This window comes from Ambystoma mexicanum, chromosome 1p, assembly GCF_040938575.1.
Source record: "Ambystoma mexicanum isolate Mex_15411 chromosome 1p, UKY_AmexF1_1, whole genome shotgun sequence".
NCBI classification, from domain to species: Eukaryota; Metazoa; Chordata; class Amphibia; order Caudata; family Ambystomatidae; genus Ambystoma; species Ambystoma mexicanum.
Genome location: NC_090921.1, coordinates 753,026,773 through 753,053,070, shown reverse-complemented (window position 1 = coordinate 753,053,070; position 26,298 = coordinate 753,026,773). Strand labels below are relative to the sequence as shown.

Sequence of the window (26,298 nt, the reverse complement as noted above, 5' to 3'; positions counted from 1 at the left end):
ACTTAGAGTATAAATCTTCAAGTACGGATTATCTTTACATGTTAATACTTTATCTTGACTGGGATGAGTCTAAGGGCCTCATTACACGGAAGGCGGTGAGCCATGGCGCTATTAGCGCCATGGCTCATGGCGGTAAAATACCGGCACCGCCTTGGCGGAAAGGGGATTTACCGCCCCATTCCAAGGTTGGTGGGGCGGTAAATCCCCCTTCCACCATTGCCCTTCCCCATTCCCATTTCTGGCCCATAGGGCTCTATGGGAATGGGGAAGGCGCTAATTACGGCACCGCAATTTTGCGGTGCCGTAATTAGCTCCGAGGTCCCTTAGGGGGTTGGTTTTTAACGCCTGCAAAAAGCAGGCGTTAAATCACCAACCCGCTAAGGGACCTCGTAGTAAGGCGGTACTGGTTAACGGTCACCGTTACCATTAACGGTGGCCGTTAACCATTACCGCCTTCCGTGTAATGAGGCCCTAAGCGTTCCAGTAATGATTCTTTTTCTCTTCATTCAATGTAAATATCTTATCTCAACTGGGAAAAGTATAAGCATTCCAGTGATGATTCTCTTTCTCTTCGCTCAATGTGAATATTTTATTTCTACTGGGACTAGGAGGAGCTTTTCAGTAATGGCCTTCAGGCCCCGTCCTGGGTCTCCCGCTTTCCCCGTTGCCTTTCGTGCTGAGGGATAACGTCACTGCGTTTATCGACTGGTTGGTACCTTCTCTTCTACACGTCAGGTTGGTCTCTCAGAATTCTTCTGGTTTTCTTCTCTCCTGTTTCGTATACTATCTCCCCGGTATCTCATTTGCGGGTATGTTCCATGTTGAGCCCACGGAAGAGGTGTCAGTGTCGGTCATGGACCCACTGGTCAACCACAGCTCTGTTGTGGTCACGCCACCAGTTAGCTTTCAACTGGGATAAGGACGCCTCGCATCTGCCTTGGCTTCTCCCCTCTCATCGTCTTCCCAACGCTGTGCATCTGAAGCTTCACTCCAGTTCCTCACAGGTACACATCCAGCTTTTTTTCAGCATATGCCTGCGAGCCAATTTGTAACTCGCAGGTTCTCTCTCTCCCTTCTGAGTCGCCGCCTGTTTATTTTATTACTTTGCTGTGGGTTTTTCTCAGCACATTATCGCAGTCCTTTCCCTGTTTATTTTTCGCTCTGTATCCCCTCACAGACCTTTTTCCTCGTGTAAGTAGAAGGTAGTTTTTCCTTCAAAGGGATACTCCAAGTTTCTTGATGACAATAACATATTTTGGTATGTTCTTCATACATTTCTTTACTGGATGTTTTAGGAGATGTATTGTTGGTATGTTTCTTGAGTTCCTCGTAAGAACGGGAGTCCTTGTACCCAAAGGAGGAGTCTCTCCCGGTGTGGTCCTGCTTGCCTCTAGGCCTGAGGAGGGTGTTGTGGACCTCACTAACCTCACATGGAAGGCTCCCACCTGGGGAGAAGTGATGGATCCCTGCGATTCGTCACAGTTAGATGTGCCAAACCAGCTTTTAAACTACTGTGCAACCATAACATTAATTTGGTTGAGCAATAGTAGTAATGTTTCTTAGAAATTGCATCAGACCATTCTGTTATTAGGGTGCACTTTATAAAATGGTTAAAGAAGAACTATCATCTTTTCTCCCTATGACTTTCTTTTGGAATGTTAGCTTGGTGGGTTAGTGTGTCAGCTGCAGTGATTTATGTGAAAACTGCTCTCCGCTGCAGGTTCTGAACCCAATGAGCTATTCTAAGGATTAACTGGCTTTCAAAGCTTAAAATAAAGGTCCAGGAATGTTTTTACAGCTGATCCTAAAAATGAAAAAAACTTTTTTTCTTACAAATTAAAATATCAGTGTCCTCCATTGATCTGGCAAGATAGGCAAGTGGGTAAAGTCACATCTCAATAAAATCTGAATAGCTTTGTGCAGACCTGCAGCGACAACGAGTTTGAGACTTCCTCCAGGGGAGAGAGGCAGTCCTCTACGATTTCCGGTGTGTACAGCCGTTTCAGTGGGGTGGGAAAGTAACGGTTATCGAACGTGTGCCCTGCCCAATGTCATTAGAGACATTCATCTCACTGAGCTATCAAGTAGGTGCCAGGTTTAATGAGTTTTGCGTCCATTTACTTGATGCCCTGCCCCTCACTGTTATACCACTTCAGTGATGTAGAGAAGTTCAATGGTATACAGCGTGAGGGGGGCCTTACATCTTAGGCTATGCAATCACCCAGACATCACAGCTTTTGTTACTGTAATGAGTTACATGACATATTGCTTTGCATTCTAGTAGCTGAGGTCTTCCAATCAAGATGGAGAGAAAAGAAGGCTTCTGTTATATTCTTTCTTTAACATATTTCTATATGGGTTTATAGATTTGTCAAATTAGTCTATGGTCATTTGGGCACTTTTGAAGTAATCTTTTTTAAAAAGACTCTTCTTGAAATCTGCATATTAACACATGTCTACCAACTAGACCTGAGAAAATATGAGGGCAAGTCCCTTAGTAGCAGACTGGTCTCAAAATCTCAGCTTCATCATTTAACTAAATTGTGTGATCCTGAGCAAATCAGTTTATCCGTCTGTATGTATGGTTTATAAGTTAGCAAAATGCCATTTTCAGCCTTACATAACAATGAATATAGAGACGTAAAAAAACAATAACTGCAAACATGATTTTTTTCTCTCCCATTGCTATTGTACGACAGTTTTTAATCTATAAGTGGCATGTTAAGGGGGGGCGTCTAAAAATGTGAGCGTGGCTGGAAGTCCGGTTTTTGCTTCAGACAAAGGTGGCAACTCTAGTATATTCACTATGAGAATCAAAGTGCACTCACAGAAATATAGTTGTATAAAGGTTTGAATATATGCACAGGATATATAGACAGTATATGCACAGGATATATAGACAGTATATGCACAGGATATATAGACAGTATATGCACAGGATATATAGACAGTATATGCACAGGATATATAGACAACGTTCTGGGAAAGGTAGTCCTGTGGTGCCTGTGTACTTTGTAAAAAAACAGCATGTGTTTGGGGTACCCAGGCATATGATGGCAAAACACCAGTGTCCAGTGATAAAGATGCCTGGGAAATGGACACCAGGGTGAGACATTTCCCAGAAAAGGCACCCTCAGTAAAATCAGACACATTCCCCGAATATTCCTGGATTGGATTATATAATATACAATTCTACCCATCCAACAATATTTGGGGAAAGTATTTTAGGGGTCAGGGAAAAAAAGGCACCTAGCTGGCGACTTTTTCCAGGCGACATTATCACATGGATCCCAAAATGTGGCATATTTTGGGCATCGACTACTCCTAAAGTATCCCATCGCCAGATCCACTGGCTGGGGAGACAGAACGTTCTGGGAGGCCACGTGTAGCTAGTGGGAGCACAGGTCCTAGTTCCATTTGTCAAGCCGCTTCTCTGCTACTATTCAGGAAACTCCTAAAAACCTGGCTGACCTCCTGCTAGATTTATACGCCCATGCAACTTTCCCACTCCCCACCTTTCCCTTTGAATTTGCAGTTCCTTTATGGTCTATTTTAGCACCAGGAATAGTAACAATTTACCATTTGGTATGGGAGCCAATGGGTGTGGCTATCTCTGCTCTACAAGATCAGACCTGTACATGGGCGGTTCCATGAGTTAATATCCCCGCAAAAATATTGCGATACAAAAATATCACCATATTTTTGCGGCGATATTGACCCATGGACCCTGCGGGGGAAAGCCCTGCAACCCCTGCATTGGTTTAAAATGCGAGGGGGACACCCCCGCAACCCCGACTCCCATAAATGATCCCCCCCAAAAAATATCACCTATGGCGAGACAGTGGCCATTTGTACGGCAATATTTTTGGTGGGGATATTTTGAAGGGATACGACATGGGCTGAAAGCAGATGGGTGGATGTAGGTCCTCCAGCGCAAACGAGGCTGCACTAGTCACATGATGGCAGCAGCTCATCATATGAGGCTGCACATGATGGCAGCACTTGTGCATGGGAGGCTGTACATTGGCTTAGGATTGCTGTGCTGACTATGAGACAGCAAGTGGTATTTAATCAAGACAGAGCTATTGGCTTTGCCGCTGCTTGTTTAACTGGAGGGCTGTGGACCTACAGATGCACGCACTGCTTTCAATGACAGATTGAATAGTGTTAATAGAGAATACATTGCTCCAGCCCACACGCTAAACTGAGTGAAGAGCAGCAAGGATTCAAAGGACATGCACATTGCACAGCAGAGAGTGCGCAGACACAGGCAATTATTTGCACAACTGGGCCCATATTACCGAAGCTTTGCAATGGTGCAGTGCAATTTAGCACAAAATATGCACCGGAGCAAAAGTTGCCTTGCTGCAAAAATACATTCAGACAATGCATATTGGCACCAGGACAACTGTTAAATTGGTGCAAAACCAAATGTTCCAGTGTAAAGTTTCTGTAATATGACTGAAGACTGTAGGAATGCATGCGATGCATGGGAGATTGTAGACACACGTGTGGTTACCAGCGATAATAGAGTCACACACTGTGCAACTGCGATTTCAGGGATGCACGCGCCGTGCAGCAGATATTGGGCTTCATCACGAGTTTAGTGGTAAATCTGAAGTAAAACCACCGGTTTACCGCCTAACTCATTTATCGTTAATGCCACTCGGTCCCGTGGATTCACCATGGGATTACGAGTGGCATCCTGGTGGTATTAATCCCCATTTTTGGAGTAAACAGGTCTCCATTAGGATTTTTCGTGGATGTACTGCCAGTGGGAATACCACAAGGTAAACTTAATAGTTTTTGGCGGTAAAACAGAAGATTTACCTCCAACTTTTTGTTGGTGGTAGCATTTTGCTGGTTGTACATTCTCCACCTTACCACCCGAACTCGTAGCATGGCGGTACTGTAATGCAGCGCTAAAGTGGCAGTAACAGATTTACCACCACTGTTCTGCGGTTTGTCCCCACACCGCCATACCCGTAATGAGGCCAAATTGTACTGTTGCATGCGCTATACATCATAGAGTATAGAAAGGCTTGCGCTGCACAGCAGAGAGTATAGAGAGGCGTGTGCTGCACAGCACAGAGAATACAGAAGCATGCACTGCTCATCAGAGAGGCATGCACTGCACAGCAGGGAGTATAGAGAGACATGCGCGGTACAGCAGAGACTATAGAGAGGCGTGCTCTGCACAGTAGAGACTATAGAGAGGCGTGCTCTGCACAGCAGAGAGTATTGAGAGGCTTGCGCTGCACAGCAGGGCTTATGGAGACGCATGTGCTGCACAGCAGAGTATAGATAGGCATCTGCTGCACAGCAGAGATTATAGAGAGGCGTGCGCTGCACAGCACAGAAAATACAGACGCATGTGCTGCTCATCAGAGAGTATAGAGAGGCTTGCGCTGCACAGAAGAGAGTATAGAGAGGCTTGCGCTGCACAGCAGAGAGTATCGGGAGGCGTGCGCTGCACAGCAGAGACTATAGAGAGGCATGCCCTGCACAGCAGAGACTATAGAGAGTCATGCGCTGCACAGCAGAGAGTATAGAGAGCCTTGTGCTGCACATCAGAGAGTATAGAGAGGCATGCGCTGCACTGCAGAGAGTACAGAGTGGCTTGCACTGCACAGCAGAGAGTATAGAAAGGCATGTGCTGCACAGCAGAAAGTATAGAGAGGCATGTGCTGCACAGCAGACAGTATAGAGAGGCATGTGCTGCACAGCAGAAAGTATAGAGAGGCATGTGCTGCACACCAGATAGTATAGCGAGGCTTGCGCTGCACAGCAGAGAGTATAGAGAGGCTTGCGCTGCACAGCAGAGATTATAGCGAGGCATGTGCTGCACACCACATAGTATAGAGAGGCTTGCGCTGCACAGCAGAGAGTATAGAGAGGCTTGCGCTGCACAGCAGAGAGTATAGAGAGGCTTGCGCTGCACAGCAGAGAGTATAGCAAGGCTTGCGCTACACAGCAGACAGTATCGCGAGGCATGTGCTGCACACCAGATAGTATAGAGAGGCTTGCGCTGCACAGCAGAGAGTATAGATAGGCTTGCGCTGCACAGCAGAGAGTATAGAGAGGCATGTGCTGCACAGCAGAGATTATAGAGAGGCATGCGCTGCACTGCAGAGAGTACAGAGTGGCTTGCACTGCACAGCAGAGAGTATAGAAAGGCATGTGCTGCACAGCAGAAAGTATAGAGAGGCATGTGCTGCACAGCAGACAGTATAGAGAGGCATGTGCTGCACAGCAGAAAGTATAGAGAGGCATGTGCTGCACACCAGATAGTATAGAGAGGCTTGCGCTGCACAGCAGAGAGTATAGAGAGGCTTGCGCTGCACAGCAGAGAGTATAGAGAGGCTTGCGCTGCACAGCAGAGAGTATAGCAAAGCATGTGCTGCACACCACATAGTATAGAGAGGCTTGCGCTGCACAGCAGAGAGTATAGAGAGGCTTGCGCTGCACAGCAGAGAGTATAGCAAGGCTTGCGCTACACAGCAGATAGTATCGCGAGGCATGTGCTGCACACCAGATAGTATAGAGAGGCTTGCGCTGCACAGCAGAGAGTATAGAGAGGCATGTGCTGCACAGCAGAGATTATAGAGAGGCGTGCGCTACACAGCACAGAGAATACAGAAGCATGCGCTGCTCATTGAGAGTATAGAGAGGCTTGCGCGGCACAGCAGAGAGTATAGAGAGGCTTGCACTGCACAGCAGAGAGTATAGAGAGGCTTGCGCAGCACAGCATAGAGTATAGAGAGGCTTGCACTGCACAGCAGAGAGTATAGAGAGGCATGCACTGCACAGCAGAGAGTATCGGGAGGCGTGTGCTGCACAGCAGAGAATATAGCGAGGCATGCCCTGCACAGCAGAGACTATAGAGAGGCGTGCGCTGCACAGCAGAGAGGCATGCGCTGCACAGCAGAGATTATAGAGAGGCTTGCGCTGCACAGAGAATAGAGAGGCTTGCACTGCACAACAGAGATCACTAGGAGGCGGGCACTGCAAGGGAGGCATTTTAGGGATGCAGGAACTGCCTATCGGAGAGTGCAGCAAGATATGCAAGGCACAGCAGAGATTGCAGGAGTGCATGCAGCAGACATTGCAGGGACGCATGCGGTTACCATTTGCAGCATGATGTTGGTGGTCAGGACCTGGTTCTTTTCATCCTGTATGGAATAAAAACAAAGACGTTAACTGGCCTAGTGTTTAAAGTAACTTAAAAGCAGTGTTTTGCTTGTGGCTAAGCACCCTTTGTTTTTTCTGCATTGGGAGGCAATATAAAGCGATACGATTCTTTGATCGGAATCACATTTCATTAACTGGGAAAGTCAGGATAAGGTTTTCTGGTTTCACCGACAGCAGAGTTACGGCTGGAACACATCTGCTCCAGTACACCACCTCATCTCAACAAGAGTACAGCTCTGACACCCTCTATAGGACTTCGGGCCTGGCTTGTTTGTTTTCCAATTGCACCATTGTAAAACGCTTTAGTGAATCGGGCCCTATTCCTCTTCCGCTCATACATATTTCGGAACACAGGAAGTGGGGGGTTGCGGGGGGGGGGTATTTCTACTCTGCACGAATGCACACCACAACTCTGCAGCTTGCGTTGTCACACGAGTTACATTGAATCAGATGATGGGGGAAAGTGAGGCGCATGAATGCAATTTCGAAAACTAAATATCCACGAAAAATATCAAATATGTGCAATAGCAAAGGTGGCGGGGGGAGAAGAAATGGTTTCATTTGAGGAATGATAGAAAACGTCAACAGCGGGTAATGCTGCTATGAGGCCACAGCTGCCATGCCTTTGCTGGCACTATGAAGCAGGTACTGACTTTGGGAGAAGGGCCCTGGCATCAGGGCATTAGCAAATAAGCAGGACAGTGGCGAATGTTAGCTTCTGTAGAGGGAATTACCCAGTACACGTTGCCACTAGTAGGTGGTAGATAACCCGGCAAGGTATCAGCCCATGTGCGAAGGAAGACTATGCACAAGTGACCAAGATGGAAGCGACAGGTGCCATAGACACTGACGATGGACAAGCGGGAGTACACTCCCTGAAGCGAGACCATGCATCTTCCTGGACTGTATCCACTTCTCAAGGCCGAATGAGGTGTTGTATAAGACATCATCAACACCCAAAATGATATAAATGACAATGGACCTCATTATGAGTTTGGCAGTATTCTGGTGGTAAATCTACTTAAATACCATCAAACTCAATTACTGTTACCACCACTTGGACCCGTTGAGTTACCACAGGATTACAAGTGATGGTAATTCCCAATTTTTGCAGTTCATAGACTCCATGGGGATTTTTGGCAGATTTACCGCAGGCGGTATTAGTGCCTGGTAAATCTGCTTATTTTTTAAGGTAAAGTGGAAGATTTACCTCCAGCCGCCAAACATTATAATTTGGCGGTGCGGGAAAAGTGGCTGTAACGGAATTGCTGCCACTTTTTTCCCGAATGTACCAACCTTGTAATGAGGCTCACTGATTTGAGCACTGTGGGTTATTTTTTCTTCTAACAGTTCAGGAGGGGTCTTGCTGCTGGTTTTTGTTAGATTGCGCTGCAATGCTATACACTGACTCTGCATCTCGCCGCCCATCGATATTTTGCTTTCCTTAACAGTAGATTCAGAATACAAAGTACCCAGGGGCTTCATTCAATCTTCAGCTCCAGTAATAGTGGTTGAGAATTCTCCCGCGACCACTATGGGCCTCATCACGAGGGTTGGCTGTAACCCTTAAATGCGGCCGGTAGCGCTCTTACCGCTGCATTAAAGCATCCGCCAGATCATGGCCTTGGCAGATTTCCCCCCAGCTCTAAACTGGGGGAAATCCGTGGCAAATTTGCCGATTTTCGGCACTATTACCGCCGCGGGAAATCCGCCGGCGGTAATAGCGCAAATTTTCCCCATTGGGCCCAATGGAGAATGAGGAATTCCCGAATGGGCCCAATGGGGAATGGGCACTAACCGTTCCGCCAAACCCGTGATCCGGCGCTAATAGCGCCGGGGGTTTGGCGATAGGGCTAATAGCGCCGGCGTTACCGCCCAACTCGTGATGAGGCCAAATGTGTTCAAACTCTAGTGTCTAGGTGACTGTGTACTAGAAATCCAGAGGAGAGTCCAGTTTCAGTTGTGGGCTCTCCTTTAGTGAGTCAGCTCAGTGTTTAATCAAAACAGCTCTTAGTCCAAAGGCCAAAAGTCTACACAGAGACAGTGTCCATGGAAATGCTAGCTCTTCACATATGAAACATTATTGCCTTTCTGGGGCTTTGCAGTAATTCTGTAGAATCCCTCTCAATCGGTCAAAAGTTATGCACACAAAAAGTGCATACACTGGCTGTCCACAAAGCTGTAAGGATCTCCGCATGTCACAAGCGATTTTCACATCAGTAGAACCTAATGGTGCAATTCAAATGGGGTGTGAAGCAGCATGGGGAAAGCTGTGATTAAAAAGCAGGGTTTCGTAGCACAATGCCATCATTTATGAAGCACCTAGTCATCACCTGTAGGACGGTGTGCAGACTGCAGGCCCTATTTTCCTACAAGTACGGCCACCATGGAAGGCTTTCAGAAGATGATGCTTTGAGGCAAAGGCCAGAGTGAGAGAAGACCTCTCTCCTCAAGGTGTCCAGTCCCAAAAAGCATGTACGGGGGAGGGATTCACAGGATATGGAGCACCGCAGGGTGCATCTCTGCACAAAGGAGAGATTTGCAGAGTCCACCACTGCATAGAGGGTGGGAAGCCAGCATTTGGGCTGGCATCTTTTAACAGTAGTGCAGTACTGTGAGGTGTGCCACCAGATATGTGGAGCTTAGCCATCAGGTTTGCTGCTTTGCTACTAGAGACCGGTTTGTAGATGATACATGCTGTCTCGAACAGTAACCTGGGTTGGAGTGGAAGCCAATGTAGTTCACGCAGGATGGGGGTAATTTAGTCAAATTTTCATGCTCCCGTAATAAGACATGCAGCAGCGAGGTGGACTTTTAGGGGAGACAAGTGAGCAGCTGGGAGCTTTGTCAGGAGAGCATATCCCCCATGGACGTGCAAGACCACAAGGGCCTGCACTATGGTCCGGAAGTCCTGCGGCAGGATGAAGGGTTTGATTTTTTTAAGGGTAGAGATTCTGAGTCAGGCTATTTGGGCCTTCTTGGCGATGTGTTTCTGGAAGGACAGTCTGCTGTCAATGGTGAAGCCTAAGGACTGTGCTGAGTTTGCGACTTGTGGATCAAATCCTTCTACGCACATATCATTGAGCCATTGTTGGACATGTTTTTAGCGGGCGGACTGATGAGGATAAATTCAGTCTTGGATGGGTTTAGTTTGAGTTAGGCAGTTGTAATTCTGGCAATGCCTTATGGCGCGACAGGGCCTCCTAGTCCTCGTCCTACCACTTCTCTGTGTGTGTTTGCTCTATGTTTTCTGCCACTCAGGTCCAGCCTGGACCTCTGGCAGTGCAGCTCTTCATTTTATCTTTTGATGAACACCACCCATGGATACCCTTATGGCACCCATGGGTGTGGGTACACCCGCGTACCACTTATGTGTGTCTTTGGGCACCTATGTGCTGCCCAAAGAGCAGGGTATGGGCTGGTGGCAGCTACATGGTGACTTGCCAGTGTTCCGAGTGTCCTCCGTTTTGGGACACCCAGGTCCGACCATAGGAATCAATGGATCCTGATACAAGTCAAGATGGCCACTGTGGCCTTTTGGTTTCTATTGCCTTTTACCATTTTTCCTAAAGTCCTGGGAAGCCCTTTCACTGTTCCCTTCCTTCTGATTGGCTGTTGGGTGGAAACACCATATATATATATATGTTCCCTTTCCTCCTGACTGGTTGTTGGGTGGAAATACCATATAGGGCTCTGGGGCTGCCTCCTGTCAGACTGACTGGAGCTTTTCAAGCGGCTGTGTGTTGTGGGTACACCCCAAGGGTGGGACATGCATGAATGGAGTCTGAAGTGAACTCACATTCTGTGTTATGTGTGTCTGGTTTCTGTGTGTGTGACACAATGAATGAGGCAGCCTTGAACGAATCTGACATGAATGCACTGTAGTCTGCTGAAAGGCTAGGTACTTACCCCAATCCATATTCTTTGTTCTGGGTGTATGGGTGGAGTGAATGGCCTGAATGCCTGTGAGCCTGATTAACTGCGTGCCTCTGTGAACGCCCCTCTTCATGATTAGCTGACTGAGCCTGGCTCAGCCAGAGTGAATGGGGAACAGATGTGTATATCTAGGGACCTCCCACTTACCAATTTGTTCAGAAGCTGAAGTCGAAGCTGAAGCAAGAAGAAGCTGTTCCTTGAAGCCCAGCTGGAGAAGAAGTCTGCTGCTGCATTTTGTTTGTGTAATCCAAAAGCTGCCATCCTCCTCCAAGGACTGATCCAGCGAGGACCTACAAAGGAGACCTCTCCCTGAGCCACGAAGGTCCATCGGGCAAACTGCTACTCTTTATCAGATGTACCCTGGAAGCCAGTCCTGTGTGCCTGCTGTCCGGAGAAGGGGTTTTCATGAGTGCCCACACATCTCGAATCTAAGAAGTCCATTGGTGTCACACAGAGTCTGGAGGTGTGTTTCGTGACCGCTGAAAGCCGTTGCTGTCTACCGGCTAGAAAAGGCGGTATCCTGGCATAGTGCTGCTGGACACTCATAGCTGCAAAAGTTCCAAACTGCCTAAGACCATTTCAAAGAACATCCTTGCACCGATTACTGGCCACTCTGTCCTGCCAGAGAGAGTCCATAGTCGCTGAGTGCAAAGGAAAGTCTGTGTGAGAAATTTGACAATCTGCGGGTGTGCGCTCACCTGGGCTTTTTTGAGATTGTATATGAAATTGAATGATGGTAGATTAAGCTCTGAAAATGTGGGGCTAATCTGCACACGTTTTCCTATGCTCACCGCACGACATACACATAGACCTGTGTACTCTGGGTGGACACAGCTTACAGACGCAGACCTCCCTGTCACATTTAGTTGAAATGTGACACCCAGGAGTACATCAAGACATCTCAAAATGGGGAGGGAAAAACCTTCCTCCAGCCATGGCCGCCTAATTAAATATCAAAGGCTCCATGGATCCACCCTGTCCTTTTGTGTAAGCACCGCAGAATGGTGGCAGCAATTAACATAATTAGCATACTGATAGCGTCTACTTCAAACAGGCCTACATGGGGCCTGGCTGCAGAGGCTAAGACATAAGAGACAGAAAACCCCCAACACCCTTTGATATGCACTGTGCCAACCTGAAGCCACATACCACATATCAGTATCAATGACAGTGAGCAGTCATGTCTGGTACATGTGTTTACAGTAGGCAACCCCCACAGGGGGACCCCATTCTTAGGGTAGGAGTATGTGATTTGATGGAGACAGAAAGTCCGGTCTTGTCACAACTTCAAGTGAAACCTGCCGCTTTAATCAGGAACCACTGAGAGCTCAATTATCAAGAGAGACCTTTTGATCCACAACAGACAGGAAGATGGGTGGGACTTAGTAGTACATCTTTCCACACCTTTCCGTTCCTTGTTTCAAAGCACTGTGGTTATGACCTCACACATACAGGAGATTGTTGGCAGGATCCAGGATTGGTTTGTTAAGGTAGGTTTAGCCTACACCAATCATTAGGGCCAATTTGGCATTAAAAGAGGGTCGAGCCCCTCTTTTGGCAGATCATCTGAAGACTTTGCAAGGATTAACAAGACAAGCTCATTTTCAAGCCTGCCTGAAGGTACAGTCTGCCTTACATCTTCCACTAGTGAAGAAAGGCCAAGATTTCCAAAGAGGGAAGAAATATCCCTCCCCTAAACTTCTCCATGGAACAGAGGGAGATACAGAATCCAGAAGACACTCCAGTAGCTGCAGAACCAGTACCCAGCCAGCACACAGCGTGCCTTGCTAGGCTCTGCAGCAAGCTTCCTCGGTGGTAAATGCCAGAGTCTCTGAACCAAACCAAGGACAAGGCTGTTGCCTGCAACACTCTCCTCAGCTTTGGGCAGTCTGCCCTAAAGGACTACATAAGCCCAGTGAAGAAGCTAGGAGGAGTGCATCGACAAGCATCAACCAGCCTTCACCTTAAAGGAAGTTTTTGAGCCTGTCGAGCCCCTCAAGCTGCAACAGACTGCACTACTGACAGTTGTCACGCCGCAGCCGTTAATGTCATCCGAGACACCTCGACCAGTTCTTCAGACGCACCAGCCACCACTGAGACAATGATTCCTGACCCCGAGCCGTGGTGTATTCCAGCCTGCAGCCGTCCATCCAGCCTCACTCGCCGAACTGCCTGCTGGCTGATACACGCAGCGGTCTCCCGCCTTGAACTCTTTTGCAGAAGTCTGCTGCTGCATTTTGTTCGTGTAATCCAAAAGCTGCCATGCTCCTCCAAGGACTGATCCAGAGAGGACCCGCAAAGGAGACTTGTCCCTGAGCTATGAAGATCCATCGGGCAAACTGCTACTCTTCATCAGAAGTACCCTGGAAGACAGTCCTGTGTGCCTGCTGTCCAGAGAAGGGGTCTTCATGAGTGCCCACACATCTCGAGTCTAAGAAGTCCATTGGTGTCACCCAAAGTCTGGAGGTGTGTTTCGTGACCACTGAAAGCCGTTGCTGTCTACCGGCTAGAAAAGGCAGTATCCTGGCATAGTGCTGCTGGACACTCATAGCTGCAAAAGTTCCAAACTGCCTAAGACCATTTCAAAGGACATCCTTGCTGCGATTACTGGCCACTTTGTCCTGCCAGAGAAAGTCCAGAGTCGCTGAGTGCAGAGGAAAGTCTGTGTGAGGAATTTGACTATCTGCAGGTGCATTTCGTGATGGTGCAGTCTGTGTTGCACACCCTATGAATGCTCAGACAGATCCTGCTGTTCATAGCTGAAAAGAACCGAGCAACAGTTATAGGGACTCTTACCATCTCAAGATTGGATTATGGAAATGCACTGTTGACGGGAATCCCAGAATTCCAGCTACAAAGACTGCAAGTAGCGCAAAACGCAGCAGTCAGACTAGTGTTTAGAGTGACAAAATCATCCTCCATCTCCAATCTATGGAGATCGATACATTGGCTGGTGGTGAAAGAGTGTATTGAGTTTAAGATCCTCTGTATCATGTTCAAATGTATGAACCAGTAAGCTCCGAGTTATCTCTCAGATAAAATCCTGTCCTACATCCCAGCTTGCCTTCTACATTCTAGTGACAAGAACTTATTGAAAGTACCACGGTCTAGATGTATAAGCAAAGGGGACAGAAAATTTAGTGTCTACGGACCAAGACTCTGGAACAACCTTCCGAGAACTATCCGAGAAATTAAAAGCCTCACGGCATTCCGTAAAGCCGTAAAGACCTATCTTTTCTGCTGAAAGAATATCATCTGGTATAACTATTGAATGGTGTTTGGTTGTTTCTGCTTTGACTTTAGCTTTGAGGAAGCATTGTTGCTTTCGTGTTTTTGACATCAGCGCCCAGATACAATTAATTTCGTCAGGTGCACGATATAAATAAATAAAATAAATAAAATAAAAAAATCAGAAGCTGCAAAGCGCCCTGAAACCAACTCGACCATATCAAACATCAAGAACTTCTACAAGCACAAGGTACATTATGGTTCTGTCCCCTTGGTCCTTCTCTGAAGGCCCCTAGTGACATTTTATGACCCATTGCTCCCTTGGTGCTGAAAACAAGTATATTGCGATTACTTTACCGACTACCCTCCTGTCAGTGTCCAGAGTGCATCCCCTTTCCTTCTTGAAACTGTCCTCTGCATCTCTTTACATGGTGGGTTGTATTTTGTAGTGTGCTAGAACTGTCTGTTGTGATAATAATTCAGTAGATATTTGTATACAACCTTGACTGGACAGCCCCTTTTATCATTGGTTAATAATTGTATTTTTGATATGTTGCAACAAACCAACAATCCATGAACTTGCATAGATAAGTCTGCCATTCTGCCCAGGTTACCAAAATTGGACAGGGAGGTTGATAATTTGATTGTGTTTCCAATCTGTTCAGATCCCTTCTGGTGTATGGGAGGTATGAGGCTGATTGATGATATAGAAACCGATATTCATCCCTGGATCACTAGCCGGGCGTTGATTTGTCACAGTCTGTCGGTGGGTTTCCCACCACCAGAAGTTAACGGAGATGTTCTGAGGGTCCAGACTTGGTGAAGGTCCGAGGTCCACTCCAGTGGTCGAGTCCAGGTCACCAGAAGTCGTCCAGTGGTCCATGCGGCGGCTGCAGCACTGAAGAACTGAAGGTCAGAAACCGCAATATTCCGAAACCTGACACCAAAAATAGCCTAAGCACCAGTCTCCAGCAGAGGTCATCGAAGGGCCGTTGAGGTCTTACTCTCATTTGCAAAGCCTTTAAGGAGCCCACAGCAAGTTTCATCGTCACAGGACCTCTTTAGTCATAGAAATCGTCGACCAAACGAGAGTACTGCAAAGAGTAAAACTGCTGCACTTCACAAAGACTTTGGTTACATTTTCTCATGGACTCAGCATCCCAGTTACTCTTACTTCCAAGGGGGGGGGGGGGGTCCATCCTCAGTGGGAATCATCAAGTGAAACCGAGACACTCTCCCACCTCGCCTGCCAAGGCACCAAAGGTACTATGATGAGGAAGAGCATCTTCTAGCCTCTGGAGTTGTCCAGGGGTCCTAGATTCGTCTTGGATCATGTTCTTCTGTGGCCTCTCGGGTACTTTGGGTGGTAGAACCTTTTAAAAGAAAGCAGAGGGTTATTGAACATTATTGGACTGGGCTTTAAAAGACAAGATACATTACTCTCTAACCTTTCCATTACAGGTTGCCCAGGTGAGGGAACCTCACACAGAATTTTATATCTAGTCAAAAGAAAACATTCTGCCACTTTTCACAACTAACCTGCCTTTCGTCCATAATCTATACTGATGCACCTCACTTAAGAATTCACATGCCTATTTAAAACTGTCTGCAGTTAGCACATCTATTACTGAATTTAAGTATTGTGTGGTACCACATAGAATGTATATGTTTGCCATTCTTTGAATAAGGATTTGCAAGTACAAGTGTTATTATTTAAATGTATATATATATTCCTGAATCTTATTTTATATGAAGAAGCTTTGTTATCACCTAACAGAGTGTGTGAACATTCCTTTGTGGGGGGTTTGGGGATTCACTGAAAGCTTAAACCTGACTGCTCGTCCACTGCCACAAAATTAAGAGCCCTGGCTGGGGTGTTCTGTGCTTTTATCCTACCATATAGTGACATGAAAACAAGCCTAATTTAAGATAGCTTTTCACATCCCAATGCGGCCTTGAGCCAGTGAAACATTGAAAAATGTAGACAACAGCTTTTCCCACATATCATGCAGGCCTGCAGCCATTGCTAGCCCGAAGAATGGTCGTCAAACATACAGCACACGTTTTACACAGAAGGCTAGTGTGCACGCTTGCAAGAAGAATATTTCTTAGCCTAACCAAAGTCCAGGAAGTGGTGCTTTCCCGTTCTTGCAGATGAGCAAACCACAAACGGCAGAGAGATGCCTGTTTCAGTAGGTGCAAGCATTGACTTCACACCATTGGGTGTTATATCTGATAAGGATTCAAGGACAGAAAATAGGCAGACACGAATAGAAGCATGGTGCACGTCTGCAAGGCTAAGAAGTAACAAGTGACAGAACTGTCACTTCGCAAAGCCAGGGGCCATAGAATACAGTGGAAGCAGTCACTGAATGAGTACAAAACTCTCACTGACAGGTGCAAATACCCACCTAATGGAGCCTTACATAGGAGACCTAAACTCATCAAACACAGTGTCGCGCTGAGCTCTAGGCCTTACGCTTCCAGATAGCGGATTTGACGCATGCACACGGGTAGGGAAACCATGTTCCTTCATACATATAAGGACCAAGCAAAAAGGGGAAGTAAAGCAGACTTGCCTGTCCATCTAGGCCTGCAGGGCTGGGGGGAGTACAGAGCAGAAGAATCCTGAGCAGAGCAGCAGCAGGAAAGAGACAGCCGGGCCCAGCTAAGCAGAACTCGCAAACCTCATAAGGCACTGTTTCATGTGAAGCACGGTCTGCTCTAAACGTGAGTGAAGGGTGGGGACTTGCTGAGTGCATTTAGGCTGATGGCATGTAGTATAGTGTAGCATAGCTCCATAACACACAAATGTTACACATGCTGTTCAACTAAAACCACCACTTGTTCTATTATTTATCTATTCAAACATGCTCTTTTCCCACATGGCAATCTTGCTCATAGGTGTGATGTTATGTTATATCTGCTTTTGCTTTAGCTTGTGTGATGAGAATAAGAGCCCTTAGAAGATAGGGGTTCATATTAAATACATTAACATGATAACTCCTGTGTTAAGTGTATAATTCAGAGTAATGTGTCAGAGTGGTATCTCTGAGTCCAAGAACTTTACAATCCCTACCTGTATATGTTTAATCATGTTGGTAAGCACACAAACCTAGGCAGGCCTGTCTTTTAGCGCTGACACACAGCCTAGGGTGAATGTCCACATGAAATGACTGATGATCACGGATCTATTTTCACAGCCTCAAACGAGGTTGAGATAAGAGGCTCATGGTCACACCTAACTCGTAGGCAATTACGTCAGGTGGCACCAGTACAAATGGGACGTCTTCGAGATGACGTAGCATTGCTAATAATAAAATAACCTCATGCCCCATTCACGATAAATGGACTAGGCAAAAATATTTTTTCTAAAAATCTTTTTAATCAAAAGAGGTTAGGTGGGTACAGAAAATGGCCCATCAGGAAATCAATATTCCCATCCATTATAGGATGGAGCTGTTCGAGTGGCTTAGAGCATCTCACTGTCAGGGAGTTAGCACCAACTTCACAGTAGCAATAAGCCACCTAGGGGGGCTACCACCGAATTGCTCTTTACTTACTTAGAAACCCCAGCTAAGAAGGTAAATAACATGTATGCAACTCACCTGATAAGGGGAGATTTAAACTCCATCCAATATCGCCCCTACCAGTTTCCTGAATTGGCTTTAACCAATCAGGTCAACTCGTTTGGAGGTAATCTAGTTTATCCACAGAAAAATACTAGACATGGACTGTTAGCTACACCCAACCTGTCACTAGAATTTTTATCCTGGTTTCATCCAAACCGCAGACGCCCCTTTTTACAAACAGACCAAACAGACTATCAACTCTTAGCTACACATTTGGACACTGTGTGTAACCTTGCATTGCCAATAGAGGGCAGACGTACAGATACCCCCCTCCAGTCTTTACAGCAGTTCACATCCAGGACTGGATGATGGCTAGGTAATCACATAGATTAATGATGTTCTGCACACTATTTACTCTCATGTACAACTGAGTATCGTCCGCATATTGGGAGATGGCTATATTGGGATCTTTGAAGAGAGTGCCAAGAGGCTCCATATAACTTTAAAAAGGATTGGTGAGAGGATGGACACTTGGGGGACTCTGCAGCAGACCTGGATTCATTTGAAATGCAACAAGTTCATCTGGATAGCCTCATGCCTGCCTAAGAGGAAGGAGGATAACAAATTCAGGACAGTGGCAGAGAATCCCATCCTGTCAGTAAAGAGGAAGAGAAGGATGCAGTGGTCAACGGTGTTGAATGCAGCCTAGAATTGAAAGAGGACGAGGAGGCATGAGTCGTCCTTAGCCATGATTTGGAGGGCATCATTCACCACTATGGATGGTGGCTGTCTCGATGCTGCATTTGGGGTGGAACCCTGACTGATAGTTATTTAGGAGGTGGAGTTTTTCGATTCTGGCGAATAGTTGTTTAGCAACTACTTTTTCCAAGATTTTGGCAATAAACGAGAGGTTCGTAATGGGCCAGTAGTTGGCCACATCATCTGGATCAGGTGTTTGTTTTTTTGAAAGAGGTCATATGAGACCATTCTTAAGGGTATCCAGGAATGTTCCTTCTACGAGGGAGGCATTGATGATGCTGAGGAGCGCACTGAGCGCCAGGCCTATCAATTCTTTAATGATGGGGGCCTGGATTATATCATCGGAGTAAGAAGTAGGTTTGAGGGAGGCACTCATTTTGATGATATCCAGAGGAAAGAGCAGGGAATTTGGTCCAGAGGGGCAGTGTGCGTGCTAGGGTGCAGGGGATACCAATGCTGTGAGAGGTTGATTCAATGGTCTCTCGCATTTTGTCTATTTTCTTTCAATAACAAATGTGTCGATTCTGTCACATTTTTCCCGAGTTACTGGTATCTTGATCGGGTGAGAGTTTGGTGCAGTGCTTTACTGCTTCAAAGAGGGGAATCCCAAGGACAGTACAGAAAGGGGGCGGCATGAGATAATACTTGTGGAGAGCAGGTGCACACAATCCCAAGGAACAGGAGGGTACTTGAAGGCAGGGCAAGAACATCCCTAAAGAAGAAGGTCTGGACTCTGAGTGAGTAGGCAGCAGCTTTTACTGTAGGGTAGGTGGCCACTAGTAAGCGGCCACCCCCCTCTCTACAGTCAGGATGTTGGTAATACCAACAACGCAAGGAGGAGAATGTCCCTAATTTGAGGCGAGTATCTGCTGCAGCATCAGACCTTCAAGAAATTCTACTCGTAAATTGCCCTTATGTATGGTGCAAAAAGAGAGCATATTTAGAACACTCCCATGCATGTTATTCCACTATGCATGTCCATGCATACAGGATCACACACGCATACTTGCACATTTTTAGACTTAGAATGACACTTCACTATACAAAGGTGGCCCTGCTGAGCTTTTAAAGTAAAGAAAGGTCCACATTATTTGGCAGAAGAACAGTTACATGCATTTGGTCAGAGCAGCTAGATTCTGAGACCTCGTTTGGATGACATCTAATGAAAATAGAAACCACCAGCTCATTGAGGAAGGTCTGACAACGCAGGATTTACACACATGGGCCAATTGTTATGTAAAACTATCTGAACTGCAGCATCAAAATGGCAGATGCAATCCTCACATCGAGATAAATGAAAATTTGCACTGCAAAGACAACGTAAACATTTCATCAAACGCACAAAATAAAGGAAAACATCTACAGCCCAAGAGGAATAATCATTCCTCACAAATTGTAAGCATGTTTATTCACGGTGCAGCAAAACGACAAAACGGTACTAGCGATCACTTAACCAACAAAATCTGTCATTCGTGTTACTTTGGGACTGTAGCACTTTAGCAAAGAACTGTGGCATTCTAACATGGAAGAAGAGCTTTAATAAACGATTGTAGCCATCCAACCCCAACCTGGGAGCTGGAGCCAGCCATCTGATCCATGCGTGTATCTCTATAGCCTGGGATTGCAGTATTCTGGGTACAGAGTGTAGAGGACAGGGCTGGCAGAGGGAGGCTGTACCTCATGTACTTATCTTGGGGTTTGTGGGCTTCGAGCAGTACATATTGTGCTATGTTTAGATCAGTCTATCGTGTGCAACGCTACCCCCATGCGTGTTGGCTGGTTAGGCATTTCAAAAACGGATGACTAACGGTCTCACTGCCCTGAATCTCAGCGCTGGCACAATCAAAATCCATAAAACAGTATTTAATATTCACTTATTGCTTTTTCATAATTTTTTGTTGTTCTTTATGATTTTGTCTTTAAAAACACAATCGTTTCCGTTCTCGTCTCATTACCTTTAGCCGCTTTAATCGTCCCTTCATACACTTTCAGTTCTTATTACATTTTCTGCCCAATGTCAGTTGCAATGGTCCCGTCCCCTAATTATTTAAGAGATGTCTAATGCGTTCTTGTTTATTTTCTCGTAATCACCAAAAGATGAAATGTTAAGACCTTCTTTGAGCAATTTTGATTAATGATCACAGTCCTTGTCATTGGTTTTTAGAAGCATTAGCCGCTCACATCTTTTTAGTACATTTCAGTGGTTCTGGCCAGTAGCCCTGCAATGTACTAAAGAGCTAGAGTTGGCCAATGATGCTAAAAATCTCTGTAAAGTTCCTGAAACAAGGACTTTGCTGTTCATCTTCAGATGATTACAGGAACAAGGATAATCAAGAACGGATGAAATCTCTCTCTCTCAGATAATCAGGGACTCAGACCAATGGAAGTTACAGAGGGCCAAAATCAAGTTAAAAAACAAACTGGATGGCCGGGACTAGACCGTACTAAACAGTCGAAGATAAAGAATTATTTTTTATTTATTTTTTATTTGTGTTTTCGAGTACAAACGTACATTTATACAATTTTAAAAGAAACCATTCGAGCATAGACTAATGTTAAAAGAACAAATTAAAAAAGAAACAAGAAAAAAAACCTATTATTAGTAGAGGAAACAGGGCACAACACAAAGCAGAGTCCTCATACAGATAGTTTTAAACAGAGAAAAACAGACCAATTTCCATTACACTATGGTCAAGTAAGTTTTTATCATACTTGTCCATGATGATTACCCCAACAGAGTGTCGTTTATGCACGTCAGGTCCCAAATATCTTCTTCTGATACCTTTCCTAATCCCATAAAAATAACTATTTCGGACCAAAGCAATAATGAGTGAGATTTGAAGAATGGTCATGAATCTGCCCCACGGGTCCTGAGATAAGATCTGCGATGTCAAATGTCAAAATCTGCCAAAACTACCGATTCTCAAATCTAGGAAAAACAGACGAGTCATCACAAGATGGAATACATTTTCGATAGCCCCTGTGTCACTTACTCTACAAATTCTTAAATCCCTGGGAATACATAACTTGGGGCCATGCATTCCTAAATGGGCAGACACTGTAATCTGTTCTTTAAATACCAGTGCCGAAGTTTACCAGATGGACTTTTCGCTAGATATCCCCTCGGAACCGTTATAGGCAGAAAAGTTAACTCTTTACCAGAATAGAATTTTAATCTGCTTAGATCTTGTAGACCCATGATTCCATCGCAGGTATGGATCTTCCTCTTCAATACTACATCTGACTCTAGCTCTGTAAGCTCTAATTCCTCCCTCATCCTATTGACTCGTTTTCCAACTTTTTTAAAATTGGGATTGCAACCAGTTGCCATTGCAGCCGCGAGGTAGAATCCAAGTGCAGAGTCGCCTGCACGTTAAAAATTACCCATCAAGGAGAGTGTTGTCCTAGTATATTGAGCTCACCAGGAGATCAGACCCAGTTCCAGTCTGATGATACTTACTGGAACTGATATTGGAAGACACAAAGCCTGCTTAAGAATTCTGGCTTCAAGAACATCGTAAAACTTCCTGTCGCTAATATTAAGGAGTTTGCATGCATAAAGAACAACTGGTGAGAGCTTCACTTTATAGAACTCAATAAATGGTGTTAAGGAGAATGCACACAATTAACTTTTTATGGTCATCAAAAGTGAAGTGTGTGAGCAAATGTTTTCATCTAATCGAGTTACAAGGTATTCTTGATGCTTAAGTACTGAGATAGTGAATCCCAGATAACAGATTGAATTAACTCTTACTTGAAGTGTTATTCAGTTTCCCGGTGTAATTCTTTGTGTTCTTGCGAAATGAGGAGCTCATTACATATCATTTACTCAGGTTTATCTGTAGGTCATTATTTTCCAAATATTTGTCTAGGCCATCAAGTTGCCGCTGTAATCCCAATTGAGTATAATCCATAAACACTAGATTGTCTGCATACGCGAGGCACCTTAGTTTCAAATTTGACAAGCTAGGGACATACCCACCCCATTCTATACTCTTTGCCCATAAATCTGCAAGGTATAGGTTAACTAATATAGGGGCAAGCACACACCCTTGACAAACACCTCTCTTTAGAGGGATCTTACGTGCTAATTCTCCCAGCATGTTTAGCCTTGCCTTGGTCGAGTTATCAGAATACAGAAGTTGGATCAAAGACAGGTGACCCGGGTCTATCCCACAGTTAGATAACTTAAGCCAGAGTCTTTTGTCAAAAGCGGAGAACCAATGTCCGACAGGCAAGCTGTTAGAGTAATGCACTCACTATAATTCCACTGCCTCTCTGAAAACCCGTTTGTAAAGGGTTTAGGCTCTTGGCACCCTCATCCCACCGTATGAGTTCACCAAGAACTAGTGTTGCGAATATCTTTGATGTAGTGTCAATCAATGGAATTTGTCTATAGCAGGCCGGGTTCTCTCTCTCTCCCCTTTTAAATATTGTAATAAGCGTCAAGGGAGACCAGGAGAATGGACAGATGCGATAATTAATAATATTGGTAAATAGATGGTATAAAATATCCGACCAGAGAGCGGGATTGCTTTTAATAATCCCATTTGGTATGCCATCTGGACCAGATGCTCTAGAATTATATAATTTGTTTATGGTGAGCTCTATGTCCGCCCGTTCAAACAACGGCTCTAGGTACAAGGCCACCAGAGTGATTGAGCCCTGCTCGTCGGCACGCATGTATCCATATTTCCCAATAAAGTACTAAACCCGGGCCTGTTACGATACTCTCGAGGACTGGTGGAGTGACTGATTATTGCCCTTGTTCTTCAGAATGCATCAGAACGCATGAGTATCGTGCCTGGTAATTTTCCTTGATTTTTTGCAACATATTTCCCCATATTGTGTACTTGACACCGGTGTCCGGTCATTTGGTCGAAAAAAAAAGGTTGAATTTATTTATTTATTTATTTATTTATTTATTTATTTATTTATTTATTTATTTATTTATATATATTTTTTTGGTTTGGTTGCTTAAAAAATATTTTTTAATAAAGAAAAAGTGGGGTGGGGGGGGGGAACCACCCCATAAAGTAAAAAAAAATAAATAAATAAAAAATTCGACCTTTTTTTTTCGATCATTTTACATCGATCAAATGGTCATTCGACCGTTTGCTTTTCGACCAAATGACTGGTAGCCCTTGACACCAAGTTCTAAACTGCTGCTTCAACTTTTTTACCCCTTTCTTTTCCCTCCCACTCTTTTAATGGGCATTTCGTGAGCTGCTAATTTCCCTTATCATTTGAGATTTTCATTTTTGAATTTCCCTATCGTAATTCTGTTCTTTCCCTGATGCAGAAATCTAAGGTTGGAATAGAGGAGTTTAATTCCTCCATTTTCTCAATTTCAAGAAAACTTTCAGAAATGTCTTTGGGTCGGAATATGGGAGCTTATCATGTGTAGACAGATTATCGCACCACACAGAAAGATCCAAATGAACTAAATTTAGATTGGTGCTATACTGGGCAGCCCTATTCCCCAGACCGGACACCACTATTGACCCCACATTTGAGATCTCTGGAAGATCACATGGGAGTGAACAACTCACTGCTAAATGTAACATTGCATGATCACTTAATGTAGTCTGTACTATATTGGAATCTACCACCTCGTCTACATCAAAATTCTTAAGAAAAATGTAATCAATAATGGAAGTGGAGAAAGAATTAGACTGCGTGGACATCTCTGCAAAAGCCCCCTGAAAGAGTAGGTTTGTTTGAACAAATGTCCATCTGGACAGAAAATTGGACCATATTTTCCCACAACTGGCTTTGCTCTACATGCGGGTGAGTGGAGTGACCCCAGACAGATCGTCTAGATTATCCCAGCCCCCATCTCCAATCAAGCAATTGCAGTTAAAGTCTCCTGCTACAATTACAGAAACAGTCGGGTAATCTGCAAACCGTGCCATTAAAAGTTTACCCATCTTGTATATTACCATATTAACATCCATTCTTATAAGATTGAAATATACATGAATCAACAGCATAACTGTTTGTTTGTTGCGTTCATTGAAATCATAAATCGTAGGTGCTAGAAAAGCATTAGAACTAACAGGGATTTTCTTGAAGTGGCAAAGCATTTTTATTTTCACAGCAGTAAGGAGGCCACCCATTAGTCTCCCTTTTGGGCCCTGCTTTGACAGAGACAAGTCGAGTAGAAACCCATCCCAAATGGAAATGCTCCTAAGCCACGTCTCTTGAAGGAATATCACATCGTAAGTGTCTAGAAACTGTGTCTTAACATTGGTCGTAAATGAGTTATAGCCCAGTGAATTCCAACTCATAATTTGACTGGAGATGCTAGGAAACTGGTTGCCTGCCTGTTGTAGTGGGTAGGTTTGTCGCGAGCCAGCCCCAACTCGGATTTTCGAATTCATGGGGTACGTACAACCTTTGATCTTGATCGAAATAACGTCTTATGGTGATCTTAGGATGCTGATGAATTTTAGAAGTGGCCGCAGGCCACTTGATAACACTCGAATCCATTCAAAAGAAACTCTTCCTGCTGTCTGAACACTAACCTCTCAATCATTTTTGATTGGAAGCGGACAGCACACTTTCCCAAGCAATCTCTGGCATATAAATGAACAAGGTTTAGATCCGTCGACGATATGGCACTTAAATCAGGGATAGTTGACATTATACCCAGCAGTCTTTAACGATTTGGGGGAATATGCATTTCCTCCTCAAAAAGTGATTCAAAGATCAGAATCTGGCTCTTATTCCTGACTATCTGATCCTTTTGTGCAATAGGTGAGTACATATTCCTGCAAAACATTCTGGTTCACTTTCTGAACCTCGACTACCCCATCCTGATTGACTCTAGAAGGAGCTCCCCTACCACCTTTAATCTTTGTTTTATTGTGTTCACACACAGAAAAATGTGGAAAAGAAGGGAGACTGGAGTTCAAGGTTTTAATCCTCTATGGGTCGTTGGTTTTCGCTTACTTTATTGAAAAGGTGCCGCTAGTTCCTGGCAAAGTGTCGAAGGATTTATCAAGGGCCTTCGGGTGGGATGACCTATTTGCTACGGCCATCATTTTCCTCAAACATTTTCAGGAGCTGTTCCTCCTAGATTTGAGCTCCGCTTTCATGTTCTTACTTTTCGTTCTCGTTACTGGGATCGCATTCCGGTACTGTTTTCTCTAAATCACCTAATCCTGCACAGGCTAGCTACACCTTCTGTTCATCGTTAGTCTCATTTACTGAACTCGGAAGGACTGCAGGACTTTCAACCGGAGGTACACTAGCTACATTGATATGCAACAACTTCAGGTTACTCTCCTTGTTCATTGCCGCATTCTGCAGGAGTGACCTAATTTCTGTTAAGAGGCCTGAATTCATTCTCACTTTATACACCACAGTATCATATAAGGGGATAAAAGACTAGAGAACTAGAATCAGTACTGCTAGTGTGCGCTAGCCAATTTCAGAAACATTGTGCATAGTTGAATCATTCACCTCATGTGATTGTAGGGGATTTTCCCCTTGTCCCTGGGTCTCTGCAGAATTGACTGCTTCCAATTGCGACATATCAGATAGTACCTCCACAGCCGTCTCTTGGGTTCTGAATAAGGCGGGAGACACACTCAAGTGATTCCTTATC

General features: G+C 45.0%; 1 protein-coding gene across 2 annotated transcripts in view; it reads right to left on the bottom strand.

Annotated features, from left to right (window-relative positions):
- LOC138580207 (neuronal acetylcholine receptor subunit alpha-7-like) overlaps positions 1-26,298 on the bottom strand; it is a 233,929-nt gene that overhangs the window by 116,703 nt on the left and 90,928 nt on the right. For both annotated transcript variants that reach the window (XM_069650564.1, XM_069650570.1), the window contains one exon: positions 7,128-7,172. In XM_069650564.1, coding sequence (XP_069506665.1) covers positions 7,128-7,172 — 45 coding nt within the window. The remainder of the gene's footprint in view (positions 1-7,127; positions 7,173-26,298) is intronic.